This window comes from Rhinoraja longicauda, chromosome 32, assembly GCF_053455715.1.
Source record: "Rhinoraja longicauda isolate Sanriku21f chromosome 32, sRhiLon1.1, whole genome shotgun sequence".
Classification (NCBI taxonomy): Eukaryota; Metazoa; Chordata; class Chondrichthyes; order Rajiformes; family Arhynchobatidae; genus Rhinoraja; species Rhinoraja longicauda.
In genome coordinates, this window is record NC_135984.1 from 4,436,690 (window position 1) to 4,464,081 (window position 27,392).

General features: G+C 43.0%; 1 protein-coding gene across 2 annotated transcripts in view; it reads left to right on the forward strand.

Annotated features, from left to right (window-relative positions):
• Window positions 1–458: 458 nt before the first annotated feature.
• hyou1 (hypoxia up-regulated 1) overlaps window positions 459–27,392 on the forward strand; it is a 32,323-nt gene continuing 5,389 nt past the window's right edge. Inside the window, exons 1-22 of one of the 2 annotated variants that reach the window (XM_078426896.1) lie at window positions 459–1,004; window positions 4,726–4,812; window positions 6,309–6,402; window positions 6,597–6,675; window positions 12,944–13,098; window positions 13,460–13,536; window positions 13,700–13,881; window positions 14,261–14,376; window positions 15,768–15,954; window positions 16,292–16,426; window positions 16,949–17,031; window positions 18,434–18,566; window positions 18,999–19,183; window positions 20,721–20,859; window positions 21,216–21,276; window positions 22,015–22,097; window positions 23,040–23,228; window positions 23,687–23,868; window positions 24,202–24,289; window positions 25,394–25,516; window positions 26,151–26,284; window positions 26,572–26,656. In XM_078426896.1, coding sequence (XP_078283022.1) covers window positions 4,740–4,812; window positions 6,309–6,402; window positions 6,597–6,675; window positions 12,944–13,098; window positions 13,460–13,536; window positions 13,700–13,881; window positions 14,261–14,376; window positions 15,768–15,954; window positions 16,292–16,426; window positions 16,949–17,031; window positions 18,434–18,566; window positions 18,999–19,183; window positions 20,721–20,859; window positions 21,216–21,276; window positions 22,015–22,097; window positions 23,040–23,228; window positions 23,687–23,868; window positions 24,202–24,289; window positions 25,394–25,516; window positions 26,151–26,284; window positions 26,572–26,656 — 2,583 coding nt within the window. In that variant the 5' untranslated portion in view covers window positions 459–1,004; window positions 4,726–4,739. The remainder of the gene's footprint in view (window positions 1,005–4,725; window positions 4,813–6,308; window positions 6,403–6,596; window positions 6,676–12,943; window positions 13,099–13,459; window positions 13,537–13,699; window positions 13,882–14,260; window positions 14,377–15,767; window positions 15,955–16,291; window positions 16,427–16,948; window positions 17,032–18,433; window positions 18,567–18,998; window positions 19,184–20,720; window positions 20,860–21,215; window positions 21,277–22,014; window positions 22,098–23,039; window positions 23,229–23,686; window positions 23,869–24,201; window positions 24,290–25,393; window positions 25,517–26,150; window positions 26,285–26,571; window positions 26,657–27,392) is intronic. The other variant, XM_078426897.1, reaches the window with a different exon arrangement.

Genomic DNA, 27,392 nt, shown 5'->3' on the forward strand with positions numbered 1-27,392 from the left:
GTCCTTCCAGCCCCCTCCCCCACCACCCCCCGGTCCTCCCAGCCCCCCCCACCACCTCCTGGTCCTCCCAGCCCCCCCCACCACCTCCTGGTCCTCCCAGCCCCGGCCCCCCACCCCTGGTCCTCCCAGCCCCCCTGGTCCTCCCAGCCCCCCCCCCCACCACCCCCTGGTCCTCCCAGCCCCCCCCCCCCCACCACCCCCTGGTCCTCCCAGCCTCCCTCCCGGTCTTCCTAGCCCCCCACCACCCCCCCCCCCCGGTCCTCCCAGCCTCCCACCTGGTCCTCCCAGTCCCTCCCGCAATCCTCGCAGTGACGTGGACCAGTGGGGGCCGTTGCCGGGCAGCGCGGGTCGGCGCCGCCCCCCTCGGGACGTGGCCCAATCGGCGCGGGCGCTGGCGTCGGCGGGGAGCTGACGCGGACCAACGGGAGGCGGCCGCGTGCGCGCGGGGGGAGGGGTGAGAGAGAGAGAGAGAGAGACCGGCACCACACCGGCCCAGCACAGCCCATCCCACAGGCGGTGTGTGAGGGAGAGAGAGAGAGGGGGGCACCACAGGCCCACAGACCCCAACAGACAGTCGGTGTGTGTGAGAGAGAGAGAGAGAGCGCGGCACCGGCTACCACAGACGGTACAACCCCACACGGCCGGTGTGAGGGGAGAGAGCGGCACCGGACCACAGCCGGTGTGAGGAGGAGCGAGAGACCGGCACCGACCCACACAGGCCCTGGGCTTAGGCCGCACTGACCGAGCCGGCGACGGTGTGAGTGAGGAGGGAGGGAGCGAGAGAGGAGCGGCGCCGCCAGAGGCCCACACAGCACTGCCACAGTGGGAGCACCCACACAGCCCGTGTGCGGGGGAGAGACGGGTGGGCAGCACCCAGACCGTCCGTCACAGGCCGAGCCGCTGTCCCGACACCGGCACCGGCCGAGTGCGACAGGCAGGCAGGCAGGGGGGGGGGTCCCCAGTGCCGGTACCGCCAGGCCTCAGTCAGCTCACCCCATATACCGGTGAGTACTCGACTGTGGGGACGGGATGAGCGAGGAGCCCGAGTTCTCCCCCCCCCCCCCCCCCCCCCTCGTGGATCATAATACATAAGTGATAGGACGAGAATTAGGCCATTCGGCCCATCAAGTCTACTCCATTCAACAAAGGATCCCTCCATCCTAACCCCATTCTCCTGTCTTCTCCCCAACATAATCTCCTTCCTTGACATCTGGATCGGTGGCATCCTCGCCTCCCCAGCCTCAGTCGGACCCAACTTGCCACCCTTGAGATCAGGAGAGGGGAACTGTTACCTACCCGGAGGTGTGAGGCCAAGGTGTGGGGCGCTCTGTAATCCCACCCCGGCTCCGGACCTTGCTGTGGGCTCAGGAGAGGCTAAAGAGTGAGGATGGATGGTGGGGGTAACTGGAGAGCTGGGTGCAGAAGTGGGCAAATTTATGTGTGTGGAGGAAGGGCTTTGGCTCAACTGGTCCATGTCAACATAGAAACATAGAAAATAGGTGCAGGAGTAGGCCATTCAGCCCTTCAAGCCTGCACCGCCATTCAATATGATCATGGCTGATCATCCAACTCAGTATCCCGTACCTGCCTTCTCTCCATACCCCCTGATCCCTTTACCCCTAAGGGCCACATCTAACTCCCTCTTAAATATAGCCAATGAACAGGCCTCAACTACCTTCTGTGGCAGAGAATTCCACAGATTCACCACTCTCTGTGTGAACCAAGTTGCTTAACTGAGCTAGATGCCTGCACCTGACCCATCTCCTTCCAAACCTTTCCTATGCATATACCTGTCAAGATGTTGTATTGCAAGCGTATCGAACACAACAGATATCTTTTAAAATGCCATAATTGTACCCACCCCCACCACTTCTTCCCATGTAGGCACCACCTCTGTGAGGAAAAGGTTGCCCCTCCATTTCCTTTAAAATATTCCCCCTCACATGTTAAACGCATGCTCTCTAGTTTTAGATGTGCCTACCCTGCGGAATCACCTTATTTATGTCCCTTATGATTTTAGACTAAGGTCACCCCCTCCGCCTTCTTCAAGGAAAATAGACAAGGGATGCTATGTTAATGTAGGCAAATAGGGTTAGTCTATTTGAGCATCAAGGTCAGCATGGGTCTGGCAGACTGAAGTGCCTGTTACAATGCTATATGACTGACATTCTAATTTTGGAAATTGTGGCCTGCATTTCTATGACACTAATATCTATCAAAAATAGCAATGGTCCTCGCACTGTCTCCTAAAGTGCATCATGTGTGAAACTGCCTTTAACTGTAGCTTTATGTCCATTTGCACTTTTCATATTTGCATTAATTTTTCTCGCCAGTCTTTAATAAGGACTTTATCAAATGTCTTCTGAACATTCACAGATGGTACTTGCATTATTTTGAACTTTCTCTGCAGTGGCATCAACAAAATCTCCATCTGGTTAATACTGTGCCCCCTTTTTTAATTTGAGGATTTCTCCAAATGAATTCCGTTTCCACCTGCCTTCTGTCCCCTCACGCCGATTATTGATCTTGCAAGCTTCCCGAATAGAGTTGATAAACTGACCAGCTATTAACTGACCTGAATGGTTTGGCCTTGCACCTGTTTGAAACAAAAATGTATAACATAGGTTGTACTCTAGGCCAAGAGAGGAATGAAGAATTGTGTCATTTTTCAATAACTCCGGGTGCATGCCAGTTATCTGAGTAACTTATCCACTTCAAGCATGCTGGACTTTCTGCTACTTCCTGTATTTACCAACTTTGATGGATTGGAACAATTGCATTGGTACTGGGAAGGGAAATAAGGAAAGAGCAATCAGATACCTGTTCTGAGAGGATTTGAATGTATGCACACGAGATTGAAAATGGATAACGTGGCATGCTAACAGCAAGTTAAATATCAGTGAAGGTGGGGCATGAATAAACCTGTCTGAATGTGCATACAATATGCAGTTCAAAAGCTGATAGAAGACATGTTTCCATCACTATCCTCCTTGGGCTGTCCTGTGGGGTTGAGGAAAACTTGGTTTCACCTCAGATCTGAGGAATAAGAATGTAAGTTGGTTGACAGTGGGCCATTCACCCCCTTGCGCTTGATTCAGATTCTTTTGGATCATGGATGATTTGACGTTCTTCAAGTCTACCTGTCTGTCCTTTCCCTTGAAGTCTTGATTCCCTTTCTGATTAATGATCCATCTCAGTCTTCAATATATCCGAAGGCTCTTGCCACCTCACGTCCCTATAGAAGTGAGTTCCAAAGACAGTTAACTTTCTGGGAAGAAATATTTCTTATCTGCTTTAATTGGGTGCTCCCTTCGTCTAAAACTATTTATCTCCATTTAGTACAGGTACTGCTTTGTGTTCTTGACAGTGTGAGCCTATCAGCCAATGGCAAGGGTATTCAAAGCGATCAGATTTACTATGTAGAATTGTAACACAAAAACATGACCATGACTACTACTTTTTTTTTTAAACCCTTTCACTCCTTACTTCATTCTCCCTTTCTCTGTCCCCTAACCCTTACTCGTGATCGCCTGTGCTCAGTGTCCCTGGCCTGTTGATTTTCCACCCCCCAATAACTCTACAGCTGCCTGCTCACTCCCAGAGTGAGGATTCTCCAACAGTCACCATTCCACGATTGCTCATCATCCTCTACCATTCCCAGACCCTGCAGCGAGTCAAATCTCTCCCAGTAAATCTCCCGAATATTATTCTACCTGCACAAGAATGATGATTATGTTTCTACATTGCTCCGCAGTTAGGTTGCTCGGTCTTGGTGTGCATTTTACTTTGTATGATCAGATGTTTTAGAAAGAGTTTCCTTGTCATAAATTACCCCATTTGCGACACGTGATCACTTTACCCCATGCAATTAAGCTGATCTGTGGATAAATACATGCTTGACCAAATCTTTTTCAACTAAATTCTAATAAATAGAGTAGATTTGGCATATTTCTCTGTTAATCCTTGACTATGATAGTAGTTAAGTGTACAATAACGGTCTTCTATTTCAGGCAGTGATGAGTGAGTTGGCTTTAACTAGCCTGTGCCCAGTTTATGGTGGGAGCAGAATCATATGAAAGAGAGAACACAGTTCTTTTGTCGTTAGTTGGTTGTGCATCAGTAATCATTAAATCCAATGTTACGGAGCAATTTTAAATTTCAAAGTGAATCCCAGGCTGTTCACTAACCATCCTTTATTGGAGTTAGGTCAACATGGACGGATGACAAACAATCAAGTTGTTCGGAGGCTAAGTAGCTCAGTAACATTTAACCCATGATGAATTGGTTTTAGAGGAGGATGGCAAGACGTATGAGCGCCCTGGTTATGAGATAGGAGTTTAGGGTAATTGTACGTGCTGAGTGAGATGGTCTCACTGAGAAATATGAATCAGCCTCCATCAGCAGGGCGATTGGGTGGTTCCAAACGCAGTATGATCTCCGAGCAGAGAATGTCAAATCAATCACTTGATGTGTATTAGAATGCTTTATCTTATGACATTGGTAGTATCTGTGTCCTAGGTGCTCTGGCATTTGTGTAAATGCTCCATGGCTCTTGAAATGTTACCTATATGATCAGAGTTGTCCAACTTTCATGTCATGTTTGTGTTGTGTAAGTATGCAGTAAAGATGGCCAAAGGGTTTTGTATGGCCAAAGGATCTGTCAACATAAATTTAAATAAAACTGTTTATGGTCTGTGAGTTTAATCTTTAACTTGCCTCCTGCAGGTGACCCTTTTGCAATGCACAGAAAGATGGGACTGCTGATCTGGGTTTCGGTGTGTTTTACACTTGCTCACTTCGCCTTGCACACAGGTATTCCAACTTGGGTTTAATCCACTCATGCCATTGTTTAATAAGTTTCTATGCATTTAATATCCATCACCGAGGTGAATTATCTTAATGGACTACGGTTGAACTTTATGCAACATATAGTTGAAGGTGCAATGTCTGTGAGGCGTGATGCCCACATTTATATAATTCTGTCATGAAATGGCGCAGATAGATGTCTTTGTACATCTAACGTGACATGCGAACAGTAGATTGTCCTCCCCAACAGGGATGATGGATAATAAGCAGAACATTGAGTTTTTAATGTCAAGTTTTTGCTAACCCTGTATCTATGTGTGATGTTTTGTAGTATTCCGAGTTGTTATTGACGGATAACAGTATAACAGAGCTTTATTTGTCATTCGGTACCGAGGTACCGAACGAAACTACATAGCAGTCATAAAAAAAAGAACACAAGACACATAACCCCAACACAAACGTCCATCACAGTGACTCCAAACACCCCCTCACTGTGATGGAGGCAACAAAACTTCCACTCTCTTCCCCACGCCCATGGACAGACAGCTCGTCCCCGACCGACCCGCACAGTCCCCGCAAGGGGATGGAAGTCCCCGCGGCCGAATCGCACCGGGCGCTGAAACGTCTCGCGGCCGAGCCGGGCGATGAAAGGCCCCGCGACCAAGCCTTGCGCAGTTAAGTCCCGTGGCCGAGCCGCACCGGGCGATGTTAAGTCCCGCGGCCGAGCCGCATCAGCGATGAAAAGTCCCGCGGCCGAGCTGCACCGGGCGATGTAAAGTCCCGCGGCCGAGCCGCACCGGGCGATGTTAGGCCCCGCGGCCGAACTGCACCGGGCACTGTTAAGTCCAGCGGCCAAGCCGCACCGGGCGATGTAAAGTCCAGCGGCCGAGCCGCACCGGGCGATGTTAAGTCCCGCGGCCGAGCCGCACCAGCGATGAAAAGTCCCGTGGCCAAGCCGCACCAGCGATGTAAAGTCCCGCGGCCAAGCCGCACCGGGCAATGAAAAGTCCCGCGGCCGAGCCGCACCGGGCGATGTAAAGTCCAGCGGCCGAGCCGCACCGGGCGATGTTAGGCCCCGCAGCCGAGCCGCACCCCGCGACGTGAGGAAGAGAAAAGTTTCCCTCACCACCCCCCCACCCACACCACCAACCCCCCACCCACACCACCACCCCCCACACATACACAGCCAAAAAAAAATACAAAAACCATCCCAACACCGACACACAACAAAAAAAAAAAAGGAAAAAAGACGAACAGACTGCTAGCGAGCCGCAGCCGTTAGGCGCCGCCACTTCCGCCACTTGGAAAAGATTAGATACATTTGCAAGTTGAGCAAGCTCCATGCTTCTTCCTTAGTCATTTTTCTCTTTCTCACAATGAAGATCACTCTGTAAGGGGATGTTCATTGTGAATTAATACTAATTCTAAAAAGTCATTCTTCTCTGCCTCTTCGGTTGCTATTGAATTTCTGCCTGACTGGTTATGTGCTCCTCTTTATACAGATTCGATAGCAGTGATGTCAGTTGATTTGGGCAGTGAATGGATTAAAATTGCCATCGTGAAACCAGGTGTTCCAATGGAGATCGTATTAAACAAGTATGTGTAACTGACTTAATTCTCAAGTATTATAAGAAATACCGTCTGAAGAAGGGTCTCGACCCGAAACGTCACCCATTCCTTCTCTCCCGAGTTGCTGCCCGACCTGCTGAGTTACTCCAGCACTTTGTGAATAATTCTCAAGTATATCTGATTTGAGCCATAATAGTACTGAACCTATTTTGTTGTTGCAGGGAGTCAAGAAGGAAAACTCCAGTTGCCGTTTCTTTAAAAGAAAATGAACGACTCTTTGGGGACAACGCAGTGGCTATGGTGAGATCTTGGTATATCTGAAACTTACTAAAAAATAAACAGTGCACAAGTGGATTTATATATATTTACAGAACGCATTTCAATGTTGCATTCAGACATTTTGTTTTCTCTTCTTTACCTACTCCTTGCCGAATGCATCTGTAGAATGTGATGGCTTGTTGAGTTTTATGTATTATGCATACCTCTTTTATACCTTGCTTTCCTAGACATTTTTCCATTGAAATTTGAGATGGTGTGGATGAATTGTTAATGCTGAGTACGTTGAGAAGAAAGAAACAATTTTCAACACAACCCAAGTTCCTCATGAAGTGCATCAAAACCAATTTTGTACAGATATGTTTCATCGAGAGTCATCTGTTTTGTAATTCAATCAGCTGTTATTTTCAGTAATAAAACAGAAAGTACTGGAAATGCTAAGCAGGTCAGGCAACAATTGTGGAAAGAGAAACAGAGTTAACATTTTGGTTCACTGAGTTTATTATAGATGTTTCCAGCATTTTCTGTTCTTATTTTAGATTTCCAGGATATGCAGCTAATTTTTGATGGACTTTATTTTCTGTTTCTGCATCAACCATGTGAACGAATGGCAATTTTAAATTTCAGTGAGTGAGGCAGATATGTGCATTCAAAGTTGTGTGTATTTCCATATTTGTACATTGGGCTTTGAGATGTAATGTTATAGACAATAGACAATAGGTGCAGGAGTAGGCCATTCAGCCCTTCGAGCTAGCACCGCCATTCAATGCGATCATGGCTGATCACTCTCAATCAGTACCCCGTTCCTGCCTTCTCCCCATACCCCCTCACTCCGCTATCCTTAAGAGCTCTATCCAGCTCTCTCTTGAAAGCATCCAACGAACTGGCCTCCACTGTCTTCTGAGGCAGAGAATTCCACACCTTCACCACTCTCTGACTGAAAAAGTTCTTCCTCATCTCCGTTCTAAATGGCCTATCCCTTATTCTTAAACTGTGGCCCCTTGTTCTGGACTCCCCCAACATTGGGAACATGTTTCCTGCCTCTAATGTGTCCAATCCCCTAATTATCTTATATGTTTCAATAAGATCCCCCCTCATCCTTCTAAATTCCAGTGTATACAAGCCTAATTGCTCCAGCCTTTCAACATACGACAGTCCCGCCATTCCGGGAATTAACCTAGTGAACCTACGCTGCACGCCCTCAATAGCAAGAATATCCTTCCTCAAATTTGGAGACCAAAACTGCACACAGTACTCCAGGTGCGGTCTCACCAGGGCCCGGTACAACTGTAGAAGGACCTCTTTGCTCCTATACTCAACTCCTCTTGTTATGAAGGCCAACATTCCATTGGCTTTCTTCACTGCCTGCTGTACCTGCATGCTTCCTTTCAGTGACTGATGCACTAGGACACCCAGATCTCTTTGAACATCCCCTCTTCCTAACTTGACACCATTCAGATAATAATCTGCCTTTCTATTCTTACTTCCAAAGTGAATAACCTCACACTTATCTACATTAAACTGCATCTGCCATGTATCCGCCCACTCACACAACCTGTCCAAGTCACCCTGCAGCCTTATTGCATCTTCCTCACAATTCACACTACCCCCCAGCTTAGTATCATCTGCAAATTTGCTAATGATACTTTTAATACCTTCATTTAAGTCATTAATGTATATCGTAAATAGCTGGGGTCCCAGCACCGAACCTGGCGGTACCCCACTGGTCACTGCCTGCCATTCCGAAAGGGACCCATTTATCCCCACTCTTTGCTTTCTGTCTGTCAACCAATTTTCTATCCATGTCAGTACCCTACCCCCAATACCATGTGCTCTAATTTTGCCCACTAATCTCCTATGTGGGACCTTGTCGAAGGCTTTCTGAAAGTCGAGGTACACCACATCCACTGACTCTCCCCTGTCAATTTTCCTAGTTACATTCTCAACAAATTCCAGTAGATTTGTCAAGCATGATTTCCCCTTCGTAAATCCATGCTGACTCGGAACAATCCTGTTACTGCTATCCAAATGCTCAGCAATTTCGTCTTTTATAATTGACTCCAGCATCTTCCCCACCACTGATGTCAGACTAACTGGTCTATAATTACCCATTTTCTCTCTCCCTCCTTTCTTAAAAAGTGGGATAACATTTGCTATCCTCCAATCCACAGGAACTGATCCTGAATCTATAGAACATTGAAAAATGATCTCCAATGCTTCCACTATTTCTAGAGCCACCTCCTTAAGTACCCTGGGATGCAGACCATCAGGCCCTGGGGATTTATCAGCCTTCAGTCCCATCAGTCTACCCAAAACCATTTCCTGCCTAATGTGGATTTCCTTCAGTTCCTCCATCACCCTAGGTTCTCCGGCCCCTAGAACATTTGGGAGATTGTGTGTATCTTCCTCAGTGAAGACAGATCCAAAGTAACGGTTTAACTCGTCTGCCATTTCTTTGTTCCCCATAATAAATTCCCCTGCTTCTGTCTTCAAGGGACCCACATTTGCCTTGACTATTTTTTTCCTCTTCACGTACCTAAAAAAACTTTTGCTATCCTCCTTTATATTATTGGCTAGTTTACCCTCGTACCTCATCTTTTCTCCCCGTATTGCCTTTTTAGTTAACTTTTGTTGCTCTTTAAAAGAGTCCCAATCCTCTGTCTTCCCACTCTTCTTTGCTATGTTATACTTCCTCTCCTTAATTTTTATGCTGTCCCTGACTTCCCTTGTCAGCCACAGGTGTCTCTTACTCCCCTTAGAGTCTTTCCGCCTCTTTGGGATAAATTGATCCTGCAACCTCTGCATTATTCCCAGGAATACCTGCCATTGCTGTTCTACCGCCTTCCCTGCTAGGGCCTCCTTCCAGTCAATTTTGGCCAGCTCCTGCCTCATGCCTCTGTAATCCCCTTTGCTATACTGTAATACTGACACTTCCGATTTTCCCTTCTGCCTTTCCATTTGTAGAGTAAAACTTATCATGTTGTGATCACTGCCTCCTAATGGCTCTTTTACCTCTAGTCCCCTTATCAGATCAGGATCATTACACAACACTAAATCCAGAATTGCCTTCTCCCTGGTAGGCTCCAGTACAAGCTGTTCTAAGAATCCATCTCGAAGGCACTCTACAAACTCTCTTTCCTGGGGTCCATTTCCAACCTGATTTTCCCAGTCTACCTGCATGTTGAAATCTCCCATAACCACCGTAGCATTACATTTGTGACACGCCAATTTTATCTCCTGGTTCAACTTGCACCCTATGTCGAGGCTACTGTTTGGGGGCCTATAGATAACTCCCATTAGGGTCTTTTTACCCTTACAATTCCTCATTTCTATCCATACTGATTCAACATCTCCTGATTCTATGTCACCCCTTGCAAGGGAATGAATATCATTCCTTACCAGCAGAGCAACCCCACCCCCTCTGCCTACCTGTCTGTCTTTTCTATACATTGTGTACCCCTGAATATTCAGTTCCCAGCCCTGGTCCTCTTGTAGCCATGTCTCAGTGATCCCTACAACATCATACTTGCCCATGACTAACTGAGCCTCAAGCTCATCCACTTTATTTTTTATACTACGCGCATTTAAGTACAACACTTTAACTTTTGTATTTACCTCCCCTCTCACATCGGTCACAAATGGCCCTGCCCTTAATCTCTTTTCCCCTCTAGAACTTCTGTTCCCATTCTTCCGAGAGTCTTCTGCAATATCTCCTGTATTCCCTTTAACCTCATCTTCATATTCACAATTTGTTAACCCCTCCCTCCACTACTTATTTTAAAGCCACAGGTGTCGCACTAGCAAACCTGCCTGCCAGAATGTTTGTCCCCCTGCTGTTAAGATGTAACCCGTCCCCTTTGAACAAGTCACCCCTAGCCCAGAAGAGATCCCAGTGGTCCAGAAATCTAAATCCCTGCTCTCTGCACCAGCCCCTCAGCCATAAATTCATACCCTATATTTCTCTGTTCCTGGCCTCACCAGCACGAGGTACCGGTAGCAGTCCAGAGATAACCACCTTCGACGTCCTACTTCTCAGTCTTTTTCCTAACTCTCTAAACTCCCGCTGTAGCACCTCCTTCCTCTTCCGCCCGACGTCATTCGTGCCCACGTGCACAACGACTTCAGGTTGATCGCCTTCCCTCACTAGGATTTTCTGAAGCTGATTTGCCCAAGGTCACCACAGTTACATGGTAGAGAGCTTTATAGATTTTTCATGTGTGCATTAAGTATTAACATTCAATATGATTTGTGCTAATAAGATTTAGGCTTGATGTCTAACCAGTGTATGATTCACAGCCTGAGGTGCTGTTTGTGTAGGCTCTTGGGAAACAGGTATGATGAATGGTCTAAGACAATAGGTGCAGGAGTAGGTCATTCGGCCCTTCGAGCCAGCACCACCATTCAATGTGATCTTGGCTGATCATTCCCAATCAGTACCCCGTTCCTGCCTTCTCCCCATACTCCCTGATTCCGCTATCCTTAAGAGCTCTATCTAGCTCTCTCTTGAAAGCACTCAGAGAATTGGCCTCCACCACCTTCTGAGGCAGAGAATTCCACAGATTTACAACTCTCTGACTGAAAAAGGTTTTCCTCATCTCCGTTCCAAATGGCCTACCCCTTATTCTTAAACTGTGGCCCCTGGTTCTGGACTACCCCAACATTGGGAACATGTTTCCTGCCTCTAACGTGTCCAATCCCGTAATAATCTAATATGTTTCAATAAGATCCCCTCTCATCCTTCTAAATTCCAGTGTATACAAGCCTAGTCGATCCAGTCTTTCAACATACGACAGTCCCGCCATTCCGGGAATTAACCTAGTAAACCTATGCTGCACGCCCTCAATAGACAATAGGTGCAGGAGTAGGCCATTCGGCCCTTCGAGCCAGCACCGCCATTCAATGTGATCATGGCTGATCATTCTCAATCAGTACCCCGTTCCTGCTTTCTCCCCATACCCCCTGACTCCGCTATCCTTAAGAGCTCTATCTAGCTCTTGAATGTATTCAGAGAACTGGCCTCCACTGCCCTCTGAGGCAGAGAATTCCACAGATTCACAACTCTCTGACTAAAAAAGTTTTTCCTCATCTCTGTTCTAAATGGCCTACCCCTTATTCTTAAACTGTGGCCCCTGGTTCTGGACTCCCCCAACATTGGGAACATGTTTCCTGCCTCTAACATGTCCAACCCCTTAATAATCTTATACGTTTCGATAAGATCCCCTCTCATCCTTCTAAATTCCAGCGTATACAAACCTAGTCGCTCCAGTCTTTCAACATAGGACAGTCCCGCCATTCCGGGAATTAATCTAGTAAACCTACGCTGCACGCCCCCAATAGCAAGAATATCCTTCCTCAAATTTGGAGACCAAAACTGCACACAGTACTCCAGGTGCGGTCTCACTAGGGCCCTGTACAACTGCAGAAGGACCTCTTTGCTCCTATACTCAACTCCTCTTGTTATGAATGCCAACATTCCATTGGCTTTCTTCACTGCCTGCTGTGCCTACATGCTTCCTTTCAGTGACTGATGCACTAAGACACCCAGATCACGTTGTTCGTCCCCTTTTCCTAACTTGACACCATTCAAATAATAATCTGCCTTCCTATTCTTACCACCAAAGTGGATAACCTCACACTTATCCACATTAAACTGCATCTGCCATGCATCCGCCCACTCACACAACCTGTCCAAGTCACCCTGCAACCTCATAGCATCTTCCTCACAGTTCACACTGCCACCTAGCTTTGTATCATCGGCAAATTTGCTAATGGTACTTTTAATCCCTTCATCCAAGTCATTGATGTATATTGTAAATAGCTGCGGTCCCAACACCGAGCCTTGCGGTACCCCACTAGTCACTGCCTGCCATTCTGAAAGGGACCCATTTATCCCCACTCTTTGCTTTCTGTCTGTCAACCAACTTTCTATCCATGTCAGTACCCTACCTCCAATACCATGTGCTCTAATTTTGCCCACCAATCTCCTATGTGGGACCTTGTCGAAGGCTTTCTGAAAGTCGAGGTACACCACATCCACCGGCTCTCCCCTGTCCATTTTCCTAGTTACATCCTCAAAAAATTCCAGTAGATTAGTCAAGCTCGATTTCCCCTTCGTAAATCCATGCTGACTCGGAACGATCCTGTTACTGCGATCCAAATGCTCCGCAATTTCGTCTTTTATTATTGACTCCAGCATCTTCTCCACCACCGATGTCAGACTAACTGGTCTATAACCACCGATGTCAGACTAACTGGTCAGACTAACTAGCTGGGTTTTGGTTGCAATCCACAGTCGGCGAAGAATCCAAAGGTTGTATTCCGCTTCCTCCAGAATGTCTTGGGAAAACTGTTAGAAAACCCACAAGTGGAGCAGTACAGGAAGCGTTTTCCGGAGCACCAGCTGGTGGCAGCCGTGCCACGAGGAACTGTTCTCTACAAAGTGTCTGAGTAAGTATTCGCTCTTCACAAATGAGTAAAGATTTCCTTGCTGTTGGTGCCCGACAAAGGGCTGATGTAATGTTGTGACAAATTGGTGCAATCTGTCTTGACCTGACTCTTTTACATTTAATTTGCTTACTTTTGGGACTGGTATCCTAAGCATTTTCTAATCGCTAACCGCTTTTACCGCTGAAGAGCACACACCTGCTCTTCTCAATCAATTTTCAATAATTCTGGAATATGATCGTATAATGAAAAAGCTAGATTATCTGCTCAAACAATATTGGTTAGATTCTGTGATAATTTTTTGTCTTATTGTTTTAACTATTTCTCACTAAATATTTAACTATTTTTGTGTTTTTATTTCTAGTGAATTATATTATTCTCCAGAGGAATTGTTGGGGATGGTTCTCAATTACTCCAGAATTTTGGCTCAGGAATTTGCAGGTTGGTGTGATTTTTATTTTTCTCTCGTCAACTAATAGAATTTTTCCCCCTGAGTTGAGCAAATATTAGATTATAAAGGATCGTTTTGATTCTGACAAGACATTGATCTAAAATTGGAACTCTGTTTCTCTGATGTGCAACGGTACATCCCTTTTTCCTGCAGAGCAACCAATTAGGGACCTGGTGATCACCGTGCCTGTCTATTTTAACCAAGCAGAAAGGAGGGCAGTTATACAAGCTGCTCAGATGGCAGGCCTCAAGGTCCTTCAACTCATCAATGATAACACAGCTGTAGCCCTGAACTATGGTGTGTTTCGGAGGAAGGATATTAATGCCACAGCCCAGGTAAGGTGTACAAGTGCCAAGAATCTCTGTAAATCCAAATGCAAATATAAATTTATTTTGCAGTTACAATGAGCTCTTTGAGTAGACAATGAGGGGATATATAGGTTGTAGGATGTGGATTGTGGGTTAATTAGCTTCTGTAAATTGCCCTGAGTATGTAGGATGTGAAATGGGATAATATAGAACTATTGTACAGGTGATTGATGGTCAATGTGGTCTCCAAAGGGCCTGTTTCCACACTATCTAAACTAAACTCAATGGTTGATATAAAATGATTTTCAAAGTTTTGCCTGCTGGAATGAAGCCAACCAGAAATTTTTTAGATTATTTTCATCTGTGAAACAATAAGGCCTAAACCTGACATCTGTTGCTTTTCCAGAATGTGATGTTTTATGACATGGGATCAAGCAGCACCACTGCCACCATTGTTACTTACATGACAACAAAGACAAAGGATTGGGGAACACAGCCCCAGCTCCAGATCAGAGGGATTGGGTAAATTTCTATTTTCAATATCGCTATGTTTAATGGATATTACACACATTACAATGAAGAGTAAATGTGGGCTTTGTGTAAGGGTGGTATTCTACGAAAAAGTCATTGTGAATATTGGCTTTAACAAGGTTGATTGGCATACATGAGAAGATGGGGACTGACTGGCTACTTTCGAATCATTTTAAAAGAAGGCAGTAAAAAGTGATGGGTTATTGAACAAATGGTACTTGCAGAGCTATAACCCCAGTAGGGTTGATTTATTTGTGAACATGAAGTTATTCCTGAATTGAATAGTTTGCAATTGGTTAGGTTCTATCTGGAAAAATAACTGGTGGGTGGGGCAAAGAACTGAGGTGTGGAATGGCTGAGACTGAAAACTTATGTAGCTTAACTAGTTTCCCTTCTTCAATAGAAGCTGAAGGCTTCGTTGGACAGGGCACCTTTTTCAACGCTAAACTGGAAACTCTATTTCTGCATCAATTCGGACTTGCGGCTTTTAGAATTTCACCTTAAATTTCATCGTCATAAATTAGAGGAAAAGTCATTTTGCGAGATGATGTCCACTCAATTTGTGCAGTAATCCTATTTCTGTTTCATTTAGTCCCTTTTTCTGCCTCAGTAACAATAAGGTAAAAAAATTCTATGTTATAGTAGCATAATATATTAGACCAGATGTTTGTCGTCTTTGTTTAACTGACCTCCTCAACCTTGTTTCTATTTTAATAATCTTTCTTATCAATAGGCGGTGGTACACCTCCCACTTAATCCCATCCCAGTCACTAAAATTCTCAAAAACCATTGGCTCCAATCTTCTAAACTTTTGCAACCGCCCTTACTTCATTGAGTAGCTGCCTGTTTAAATTGGTAATTACGGTTGATGTTTTAAATGAAGCTTCATGAAACAATACACTGCAGAATTCTAAGCCAGGAATCCATATTGTTGTGAGTTGGCTTCAGGTGTGCAAGTTCAGGAGGCAAATTGGGTATTTAAATTCAATAATGGTAATTACTATAAAATAATTCTATGTGCCACAATGTGAAGTAGACTTTTTTGGATTCAGTATTAGTTAATTTCCTGTTGGTCTTGCTTGATTGCAATGTAATGTCTGCGTTATAAAGTGCATATCAGACTCTCATACAATGTGTTTGATATGCTGTGAAGTACATTTGAAATATTACATTTGTAAAGTGGCAGCAAATTTATATCGACTGCAGGGAACACAATTTAGACGGAGAGGAGCAATGCGCAATGGTGACTTTGTTTCAGCATTCTCTCTAAAAAGAGAGCGCTTCTGTACAATTTCTCAGTACACTGCAGAACTCACGACGTTTTAACCCACTGGAACATCAGCTGAAGTTGAAACATTTCCTTTTTTATTCTTGTACTTCAGTTTTAATCGAAATCTGGGTGGACTTGAGATGGAACTACGCCTGCAGGATCACCTAGCCAAAATCTTCAATGGACAAAAGAAAACATCCAAAGATGTTCGTGAGCATCCAAGAGCAATGGCCAAGCTATGGAAAGAAGCAAATCGGGTGAAAACGGTACTAAGTGCAAATTTCGATCACACAGCACAGGTAAATATACTAGTTTTGCTGCCTCTTGAACGCATGGCAGTTTTTCTTCTGCACATGCAGAGCTTCTTATCATCCCCGGTTAAAATGTTTTGTGTTTCTTTTATACATGGTATAAGTATTGAAATCTGTTGGAGGAGCCCATTCAAATTGTAATGCTTATGGGTTAGATTTAAATAATCAGTTCAAAATTCTTGCATTGACTTCGTAATATTACTAGTCTTTTGAAAATGCTGTTGGATATGTTTTCACCACCCATTAAAACTCTCTTTGCCAGTTAGGTTAAATTGATCCAACAGTAATTGAATTAAAAAAAAAATCTTCTTTCATTTCCTTTTAGGTCGAGGGACTACTTGATGATATTGACTTCAAGGCCAAAGTAACAAGACTGGAATTTGAGGAGCTATGCAGTGATTTGTTTGAGAAAGTTGCAGACCCTGTATATCAGGCCTTAAAAATAGCTGAAATGAAAATGGTGAGTGCTTCTAAATAAATCAGGAATGTGTTTGAACTTTAAGCTTGTGTGTTTTTGGTTTAGTTCATTTAATGTTACTATTTTTTTCAGTGGTAACCTACTTAATGTTCTCCCAATGGAATTGGTATAATTGCCATGTAACAAGTGAGGAGGACCTGAACATAGTATGCATAGTATCAATAGTGTAAGAAAATAACTGCAGATGCTGGTACAAATCGAAGGTATTCACAAAATGCTGGAGTAACTCAGCAGGTCAGGCAGCATCTCAGGAGAGAAGGAATGGGTGACGATTCGGGTCGAGACCCTTCTTCAGTCTGAAACGTCACCCATTCCTTCTCTCCTGAGATGCTGCATGACCTGCTGAGTTACTCCAGCATTTTGCGTAGTATCAATGCTCAGTCCATTTAAATTGCAGCTTCTAAGTAGAATTATTTATCATGGGTTCCTTACACTACAATGTCTCAGTTGAATCTCAAGGTTTTTTTGGAAGTTTATATTTTCTGAAAGGATTCTTTCTTATAGGAAGACATTGATCATGTGATTCTGGTGGGCGGAGCAACACGAGTTCCTAAAGTACAGGAGGCATTACTAAAAGCTGTTGGAAAGTAAGAGTTCATTTTTCTCTTTGGCGTGGTGTGAGTTTTTGTCTTATCTTTGTTTCTATTCTCTGTATGAATATCCTCCTCTTGACAAGTTTGCATTGGTTAAGGAGAGGCAGCATGGATTTACCGAGGGAATCTTGTAGTTGTCTAACCAGAATAATGAGGTAAAAGGTGGTTGATCCATCGATACATAGAAAATAGGTGCAGGAGTAGGCCATTCGGCCATTCGAGCTAGCACCGCCATTCAATGTGATCATGGCTGATCATCCACAATCAGTACTCCATTCCTGCCTTCTTCCTATATCCCTTGATTCCGTTAGCCCTAAGAGCTCTATCTAACTCTTTTCCATTCTTTCATCTTATGACAGTCACGCCATCCCGGGAATTAACCTTGTGAACCTACTCCTTCACTAGCAAGAATGTTCTTTTTACTTTAAAATAAAATTTACTATAAAATGTAAGTCCATTGCATAAAAAGTGTACTATCAGTGGGTTAAAAAAAAATGCTATAGAAAAGAATTGTGGTTTTTGGATTGGTTAATTTTCATAATTTACCCAAAAGTTCATTATTTGGACTTGGTTCCTCATCGGCATTATTTGCTTGGGTTTGGAAAAGTGGTGCAATACTGAAGTTTGCAGATGACACTAAATTGAAGAAACTGAGATTGAGAGAGGGGATTGGAAAGGAAAATGTTTAAAATTATGAAGGGTTTGAATAAATTAAAGAAACTGATTCAAGTGCCTGATGATGGATAACCATTGCAGGTCAATTCCTGCTGCCACAAGCCACCTGGCTGTACTGCTAGAAATTTGTAACTGATGTATCCATGCTACTTCAATTGATTGCCATCCCTGTATTTGAAACACAGGTTCCAGATTCTGCTATCCTTTGTAAATTGCAACTTGATTTTACTGCTTCCTGATTTTGTTCTGAAATGGTATGGTTATAATTTTTTTGTTTGTGGCAAATTATTTTCCTGATTTTTATGTCATTATCTTTAAATACTTTATGTTAGGTCATCCCTTAACTGTTTAACAGCGGACCTCACTGCTGGTTGGTGGCATGCTGAAGGCTCTTGTTTCATCCTGCATGTGAACTATTTCTCCATCTTGATTATATTGTGGGAAGTACTTGAAACTTGAAGAGATTTGCATTGGTGTGCTTAATTGGGGAGTCAAACGTAGATGTGTTCCCTTTCTACAGAATTTTCTCTAGAAAACTGGCATTCAGTTGTTGGTGACTTCAGTGTATTTACTGTGCAGAAATGAACCCGTCCTCTGAATAGACCATATCATTGCCACCTATTATTAAAATAAAGTAGCAAGGTGGATGTAGGTGATGTGATTTCCTTTTTGCTATTTCTTACTGTCTTTGTCATTATCTGTTTTTTGTGTCTTTTTACAGAAACGAGTTGGGAAAGAATATAAATGCTGATGAGGCAGCATCAATGGGAGCAGTGTATCAAGCTGCTGCCCTGAGCAAAGCCTTCAAGGTCAAACCCTTCCTCATCCGTGATACAGCCCTCTATCCCATTCAGGTACATCGTCTACTGCAGCTGCATACATCCACAGGAGTATCTTAAGCACTTGGATGCGGAAGGTTGCAATGTCAGTGGTGGAATGAAGTCATAAAAATCAGAATCTAGAATTGGGTATTGCCCAATCAGTTGCAGTTGGATACTAAATAGTGGGAGGAGGCCATTTTAGCGCATTTGTGCCGGCACTAACTCGCCAACTATAGCTGCTCGAAATATGCAATAAAGTGAAAGTTTCTAGTAAATGTATTGGAAGAAAACATTAAGAGTATATTGGACCCATCTGTTTCCTTAATACTTTAAATAAAAAACCCATTCAAGATTTTTTTGCCATGTCATAGCACCTGTCAAGAGGCACCAAGTTTTTTTCACTCAGAAGTGATTAGTCTGTAATTTTTCTCTTGGCTTCTTTAACTTTGGTGTTTTATCTGGCAGGTTGAATTTACGCGATCGATTGAAGAGGATGGTGGAAAAAGCATTAAACATAACAAGCGTGTGCTATTTCAGCGAATGTCCCCATATCCCCAGCGCAAAGTTATCACCTTCAATCGTTACACTGATGACTTTGAGTTCTTTGTTAATTATGGGGACATGGGCTTCCTCTGTGAACATGACCTCAGGTAATATTGGGAGGAAGGTTGGTGACTCTTTAATGTGGAAGTTTCACAAAGGTGTCTACAGTATGATGAAAGAACATGGCAGTTAAACAACATTCAACATGTCAAATCTGCCCACATAAAGTTTTTAAAAAATCACTTAAGCTAACCCTGGGAACACATCTACGTTTGAATCCCCAATTAAGCACACCAATGCAAATCTCTTCACGTTTCAACCACTACAGACATCACAAATCCAGGTGTTCAAGCAGGTTTTGATTTCACATCCTTCCTGTTTTAGTAATCGGAAATGTACTCGGTATTTTAACTGTGCCTAAAATGGTGGTTCATACATTTCACGTCTTCAATTCAACATCTTGGCTTGTCAATGGTATCCCTTAACCAGAAGTTCACAAAGCAGAAAATGCCATACACACTCAGCAGGTCAAATAGCATGGTGGTTAGATAGAAACAGAATGGTATTGTTCCAGGTCAAAGATGAAACCAATGTTTTCTTGGTGATGCACCGTTAATGAAACACTCTGGTTGAAAGAGAGAGAGAGATAAAAGCTGTGAAATGCAAATCAGAGTTAATGAAAAGAACTTAAACCAGAGGGAGGATGTTGTAAATGTCCAGCAGATCAGACAGTGTCAGGAGAGGGAAATATTGAGTTCATGTTGCAGATGGATAATTGCAACAGAGCTTACCAGTTCTGATACAAACAGAAAAGTTATCTGAATATCTGTTCTATCTTGGAGGTCATTAAACATAGAACAAGATTGTATTTAGTATCCATTTCTCATGGTCTTTTGCCTTGTCTTTTGCCTCCACAAATGCATTACCTAGCACTTTTATCTAGATTGAACTCCATTGAATTTTATCTCTTTGACTTATGTGGTATTGATTCAGTAGCCTTCATCTTCTTTCCTTATAATCAGCCACACTGCTATTTCGACGCCTACAAAGTTAATATTGGTTCCTACAAGTATATCCATTTGAATACAAAGAAAAGCAAAGAATACATGAATAGGACAGGTTTGGAGGGATATGGACCAAGTGTATCCAGGTGGGACTAGTGTAGCTGGGACATGTTTGTCAGTGTGGGTAAGTTGGGCTGAGGGGCCTGTATCCACACTATCGCTCTATGACTAGAACTTGGCACTTTTTAGTTAGGTGTCATTTACAGTTTTTCAATATCAAAACACTACTCAACCATAAACTTTTGGGTCCAAAATTGGCTCAATAATACGTTACCAATCAATGAGTTGTAGTATTTCATTTGTGAATGTTTGGGCAGATTATGACAGAAATTATTGTGTTAGTCAGTATGACAATTCTCTGCTCCATTCTTTAGCTGAATCTTTCATTTCTATCTACAATGAATAATTGGAATTTTAGTCCTAGTCTAAAGAATGACTCTTGCCACTTGGTACTTGGTGCCACTTGCCTCTTCTGAGTTGCTCATTTTATCACACTAAGACATTGCTTTTATACATGTGGATATCTGGTAATGCACAAACTGAGTTCAGATAATGACCTCCTGCTGTCTTTTACATGCAGTATATTTGGATCATTGAACTTGACTACCGTTCGATTGAGTGGAGTTGGTGCGAGCTTCCAGAAGCACCCCAATGCTGAGTCTAAAGGCATTAAAGCCCATTTTAACATGGACGAAAGTGGAATACTGGCACTGGATAGGGTAAGCATGCACAAAGTCACGGTCAATTTACAATTGTCACTTTAGAAGTTATCTTGGATAAGTTTCCATGATATGAATGAACTTGTATATATTTAATTAAGTATCTACGACCATTGAAAAACCGAAGAAGTGAACGCCAAATGTACTAAAGGTTAAAGCTCAAATGAGTACTTTGTACCTGACTATTAATTACACAGGGCTAACAGCAGTGTCAGTTTATGGCTCTTTATGTCTAACTGTTAACATGTGACTAATAAACTGAATAATATTCCTTTTACCCCATTTGAAAGAAAATAAATGAAAACATTGGCTTGCTAGATTGAGTTTATTTGAATTACTATCCTTTTCCGGTGTAGGTAGAAGCTGTGTTTGAGACTGTACAGGATGGGGAACCAGAGGAAGAGTCGACCTTGACCAGTGAGTATTCAGTGAGCATCAATGACATCCCTGACCTGTGAACGCTGTATGTTCTTGCAGATTCCAGTCTACTTCAGATGGTAAACTGCTGATTGGAGGCTGACATTTCTTATTTAAGAAGCTGACTTTTTTTGAAAATGTATTTTTTCTTAGTTGAGAGTGGTGAACAGAGAGAGTATCATACTCCAGCTCCCCACTGTGACTGCTGTATCCTCAGGCACTCGCAAGCGCGATTATCACCATAGAATCTGCATCATAAAGCTGTTGTATAGCTTGAATCTAGAAGATACAAGAAGAGAAGGAAACAGGAGGTGGAGTGACCACGTTTTCATCACTCCCTTCTTTTCCTAAATACCCATAACTGTTCTTGTACGGCAAATCCACTTTTCCCCATCCAATTTTGATACATCTGAAGTGGTCCAGCAAATCACACAGTTGTATTTTTTTTAAAAGAAGGATTATTACACAGCTATTCCACTATTGCAGGCGATTGTGTGAGTAATGAACCAGCCCCATTATGGGTTTGGTTTATTCTGTATTCCACAGATGAATAGACCAATATTTCTAGTCCATTGCCATTTGTTTAAGACTCCCACTGTAACCTGCTGACCTGCAAAGTCATGAGGATTGTAAGGATTCAAAAAGCACAGCCGCAAATAAAAAGTTTGTTTATTGTTGGAAGATTATCTTGTTTCTGGTGGCTGTTTGCAGCTTCTTATTATCTGATCTCAACTGCAGAACTTGGAAACACAATTTCTAGCTTGTTTGGAGGTGGGAGCACTGAAGCAGATGGGAAGGAGAATCTGACTGAATCTGTACAGGTAAGTGTGCGCCTACATAAGTTTCCATCTTCTTGCAGCTGATGGGTGAAAACATTCATGAAGGTGAGAAGATTCTTGGTTTGATTCTTGGTCTGAGATGGTGTTGAAACTAGGAAAGGATGTGACAAAGAAAAAATAAGCCTCGCTTGATCACTGATGACCTCTGATGAAAAATGTGGGTGACGAATTTAGTGGTAGCCAGCTGATGTGCAAATTTAAGACACAACATGAAAGCATTCGAACAGAACATCTGTAAAGTGTGCACCACTTTGCCTTTGCCAGGCAGAGGAAATATGACAAGTTAAATTATTGCATAAAAATCGCACATTAATCATAGTGACGTTCTTCAGAGTCCAAAGTATACCTTCCATTTTAATAACTAGTACTTCTAAGGCAGACCGGAGTACTGAACCAACGTGCAAACTCTTGCCTTGGGTGGGGCATTATTGGGTTGACAGTCTGAGATGGTTTATTCCTTCCACCGGGTCTCCAGGTGTTTCTGACAATGAGAGGGAATTCATTGCCACCCCCTTCTCCATCAGTCATGGGCCAGTAATTCCTTCCATTCAGTGGAGGTATAACATTTTTCATGGAGGCTTTATTTCTTATTTCCCTTAAAACATGGAGGTCAATTCAGCCCATTGAGTTCATTCCACTTTACAGAGCAATCAAAGACCCTTGCATCTTTTGGAATGGGAAATGAAACTAGAGCATTTGGGAGAAATCCTTGTGGTCACTGGAGAACATGTAAACACTAAAGCTCTACAGAGTGCCAGAGGTCAGGAATGAACTCTGGTCAGTGGAACTGAGAGGCAGCTTCTCTGCCGGCCTCTACTCGTCCATTCAGTTACTGGGTACTTGACAGTCACTTGAAGATCATTGGTGGAGGGCAGAAAAATATAATGCTGTTGCTCCTGCTGAAATGTTTCTGTTTGTACACAGGACGAAGAAGAAATCACAAGTAAAAGTGAGAAAGAAACGCAGGACGAGTCGGAGACACTGATAGGTAAAGAAACATTCTCTGGAAAGGACAGCAACCACCCAGAGGGACAAGACAATGAGGAAACTGAGGAGAAACAAACTGAAGAGACTAAAAAAGGAGAGAACAAATCTGAAAAATCTGAAACTCCAGTAAGGATGTATTCTGAGCTGAGCCAGATATTGCTTCAGTTTTCCGTTTCTAGATATCGGCATGTTGTCGTGTTGCTTCATAGCAATGGGGTGATTCTCCAAGTGATTGTTCAATGTATGTGAGTCAAAGCTGAATCTCAAAGGATTATCCTTGTGCATAAGCCTAGTCTCTGTCCAATTTTGTGTTCTATCCTTAGATTCACATTCTGCGGCAGAATGGGCTAAAGGGAGCGGGGTGCGACTTAGTTGTCCCCACCCAGTGTGGGAATGCAGCTATCTGATGCATGTGTGTTCCCAAAGCTGAGTTGTTTATTTGGGAATGCAAAGAGGATTTTTCTGTTGATTGGGGCTTTGTTATCTGCTTGCTGTATTTGTTGAGTGATTGTGATTTTGCTGTGAAGTCTGTGCTACTGATTAGGCAGTGGCTCATTACACATTGTATTGTGTTTTTTGTGCAGAATGACCAACAAGATGATGCTGGGAAAGAGGAAGTGAAAGATCCAGAACTGAATAAAACTGAGGAGTTGAAGACGCCGAAGGGACCTAAAAGGCTGAAGATTAGCGAGGATGTGACTGTTTATTTGGAAGTAAAGGACTTGCCTGATCTTACACAAGACGAGATGAGTCAATCACAGAAGAAGTAAGGGCTAATTGGTGCTTGAAGAGCTTTGAAGTCATTTTGCCTCAATAAGATAACAAAAACAATGGACAAATATGCAAACAACTCAATACAGTAATATTCCCATCTGTTTTAACTTCACGAACATTAATTATTCAGACTACAGTAAGATTCTAAAGGAAGGTGTTGCCTTGGATCTCATTGCAGTATGTCAATCAACTAAAGCCAGCCCAGTCAGTTATAGATATACCACACCATAAGGGTGGCAAACATAGTTGAACTCAGTTTCACCCACTTTAACGCTGATTGCTTATACTTTTTGCAGTCCCTCACAGCTCCTCTATTTTATTCTAGGCTTCAGGATCTTGCAGATCGGGACCATCAGAAACACGAGCATGAAAAAGCAGCTAACTCATTGGAGGCTTTCATCTTTGAAACACAGGTCAGTATCAGGACACTCATGATCCCGACCAATTTAAAAAATTAAAAAAAAGTGTCCAGTCTGATTCAAGAAAATCAGATTTTCTTGAAGGAAATGTTCTCTGGTCAGTTATACAGGACATGTTGACCTACCTCATGATTAGGGCTGTGTCTGAAACCGGAGACGGTGGTAACACAACTGCCAATACAAGATTTATAGAACAGATTCAATCAATGTGTGATTTCCATGGTTGGAGTTTGTGCATCTATTTGTTTATCATCAAGCCATGACTGAAAGGAGCCATGATTTTGTTTAAAACCCATGGGCGCTGCCATAGCTTACCCGTCTAAAAATGCTTCCCAAGAATCGATTGAGCTTCAATATTAACAAGTTGTAGTTTTCCAACTCTTACTTCGTGAGTATTATATTTGGTTTGGGTCATGTTTTAAAATTACCTGCAAGTTTCAGATCTCTATGTCACTGATGTCTGACACTTGTTTGTTCCTTTTAGGGACCTTAGTTTATGTTTATAACTTAGCCACAGCGCATTATTGTCAGTGATATTGAGCGAGTGTTGGTTTAAACATTTAATCTTAGACTGCAAATAAGTGATCTGATGGTGTGTGGCAAAGTAGCTTTAAAAAAATCAATAATTAGTATCAGTTTTGTGATTATGATAACACAGTTGTGCAGCACTGTGAACCGTATCCTGTTCAAGAGTATTTATCCAACAAATTTATAGAATGGATTTGAAGAAGTAAACAACGTGTTAACAGTACCTTTTTTGTTTGACTTTTTACATTGAATGGTAGTGCCCTTTCTGCAATTGGTGAGCCATTAAATAATTAATCTTGACGAGAATGTTCTTCAGGGCCTTAAATCTGCTGTTGTTGCATTAAGATTTTAATTTGCCGGCTTGATAGTTTAGGTTCCAGTGGCGTGAGCAACAGGTTGGTTATTGTTACACAGCCTCGGGCTTCTGTGCCAGTCCAGCTCTGTTCCAATATTTAACCACATCAGCAAAGACCAGGTAACTTCTGTAGCTGGGGAGTATTAAATGACTTTTTTTTGTGGTTTGGATCTAATTTAATCCTGCAATAGCTGACCTTTATTGTTATTTTGCAGGACAAGCTATACCAAGAAGAATATCAGCTGGTTTCCACTCAAGATGAACGTGAACAGATTTCTGGTAAACTTAGTGCGGCTTCCAACTGGCTGGATGAGGATGGATATACTGCCACTACAAAGGTTTAATGCTATTTTCTTTAGTTGCTTTTTAAATTCTGATACTGGTTAGTTAACCATCCTCGCAACTGGCAGCTTTGATCCACAATACATTAATACGCCTAGAACAGCGAACAAGTGTGTCTTAGTTCAAACTACAGCCTGATTTAATATTGACGCTCAGTATTTTTATTTTGGTACCATGTTTTATGCAGAATGACATTATTACCTTTTTGGATCTTGGATGTAGTCCTGTTCATTATTTAACAATGGGAAGAAAGTTGAGGGCTGGTGCAGTTGGTAGAGCTGCTGCCTCACAGCGCTAAAGGCTTGGGTTAAATCCTGATCTTGGGTGCTGCCTGTGTAGAGTTTGTACATGCTCCCTGTGACCATGTGGCTTCCTCCGTGTCCTCTGGTTCCCTCTCGCTTCTCAAAACTGTGTGTTTGTAGGTTAATTGGCTTTGGTAAATTGCCCCAAATGTATTGGGAGTGAATGCAAAAGTGGGATAACATAGAATTCATGTGAGCAGGTGATCAATAGACACAGTGGGCAGTAGAGCCTGATTCCATGCTGTATCAATCAATTTGGTGTTGTACTTATTCTGTACATGGAGATATTGGACTGTAAAACCAATGAATTGTTGTTTCCTGCATTTAGGAACTGAAAACGAAGCTTTCTGAGCTACGCAGACTGTGCAAGGATCTATTTTTTAAAGTAGAAGAGAGGAGGAAGTGGCCAGATCGCCTGGCCGCATTAGACAGCATGCTCAATCACTCCAGCATCTTCCTCAAGTGAGTATTGAAGCAAGGCAGGGAACTCTTCACTGGGCGGTCTTTTCATTTCATTGATATTTTAATTAATTGCTATTGGGGGATAGTTTCATGAGCATGTGATCCGCCAAACCTGACCTCAATTATTACTATTATCATCAATGAACATAAAACTGGATGGTATTTGACATTTCCATCCTGGGGATAAAGATTCCGACTCTATGCCTCTTATAATTTTATGAAGGTCTGCCAGACCTCCCTTCGACCTCTTTCTCTTTGTTAACTATCTGCTCTGTTTGTGACTTCAGAGGAGCAAGCCTCTTACCAGAAGATGATCAGATTTTCACGGAAGTGGAATTAAACACTCTGGAAAAGGTCATCACAGAGACCTCTGTAAGTATAATTAAGTCTCACTCTCACTAAGACACAGTCGCTAAACTGAGTGGATTCTGTTCGAGTTGAAAAACGTTTTCCTAGTTTATTCAGTCCTTGGAGTTTAATGTTCTACTTATGCAGATGGAACTGCATGGTTTGTAGATTAATGATTCTCTATCAAAATCTTGAATTTATTTTCTTCCCGGCTAATTTTGACAGTTATGAAAATGAAAAGTTAATTTGTCCCAAGCGATGATTGAAGGGATGCCTACTGATATAAATGCACATTTGTAGCTTTATGCCCCCTCAGTCCCAAAATTCACAGTTGCTATGGGTATCTGCTGGATCTTGTTCTACTAGATTCACAGGGTGTGTGATGATCTTGGGAAGCTGGGACAAGTGCCGATGCTATTAGACCAATCAACCCTCGTGCTGTCCAGTAACCTTAACCAAAAATATGCATGTAGATAACCAGTGAGGACATACCAGGTTAGCCGAGCCGAGGCTGAGTTACTCCAGCATTTTGTGTCTAACTTCGATTGAAACCGGCATCTGCAGTTCTTTCCTACACATGTGACAGAGGATGAACTATATCCAAAACTATACTCCTTGAAATGTCAGAAGTTGTTAATAGACAATAGACAATAGACAATAGGTGCAGGAGTAGGCCATTCAGCCCTTCGAGCCAGCACCGCCATTCAATGCGATCATGGCTGATCACTCTCAATCAGTACCCCGTTCCTGCCTTCTCCCC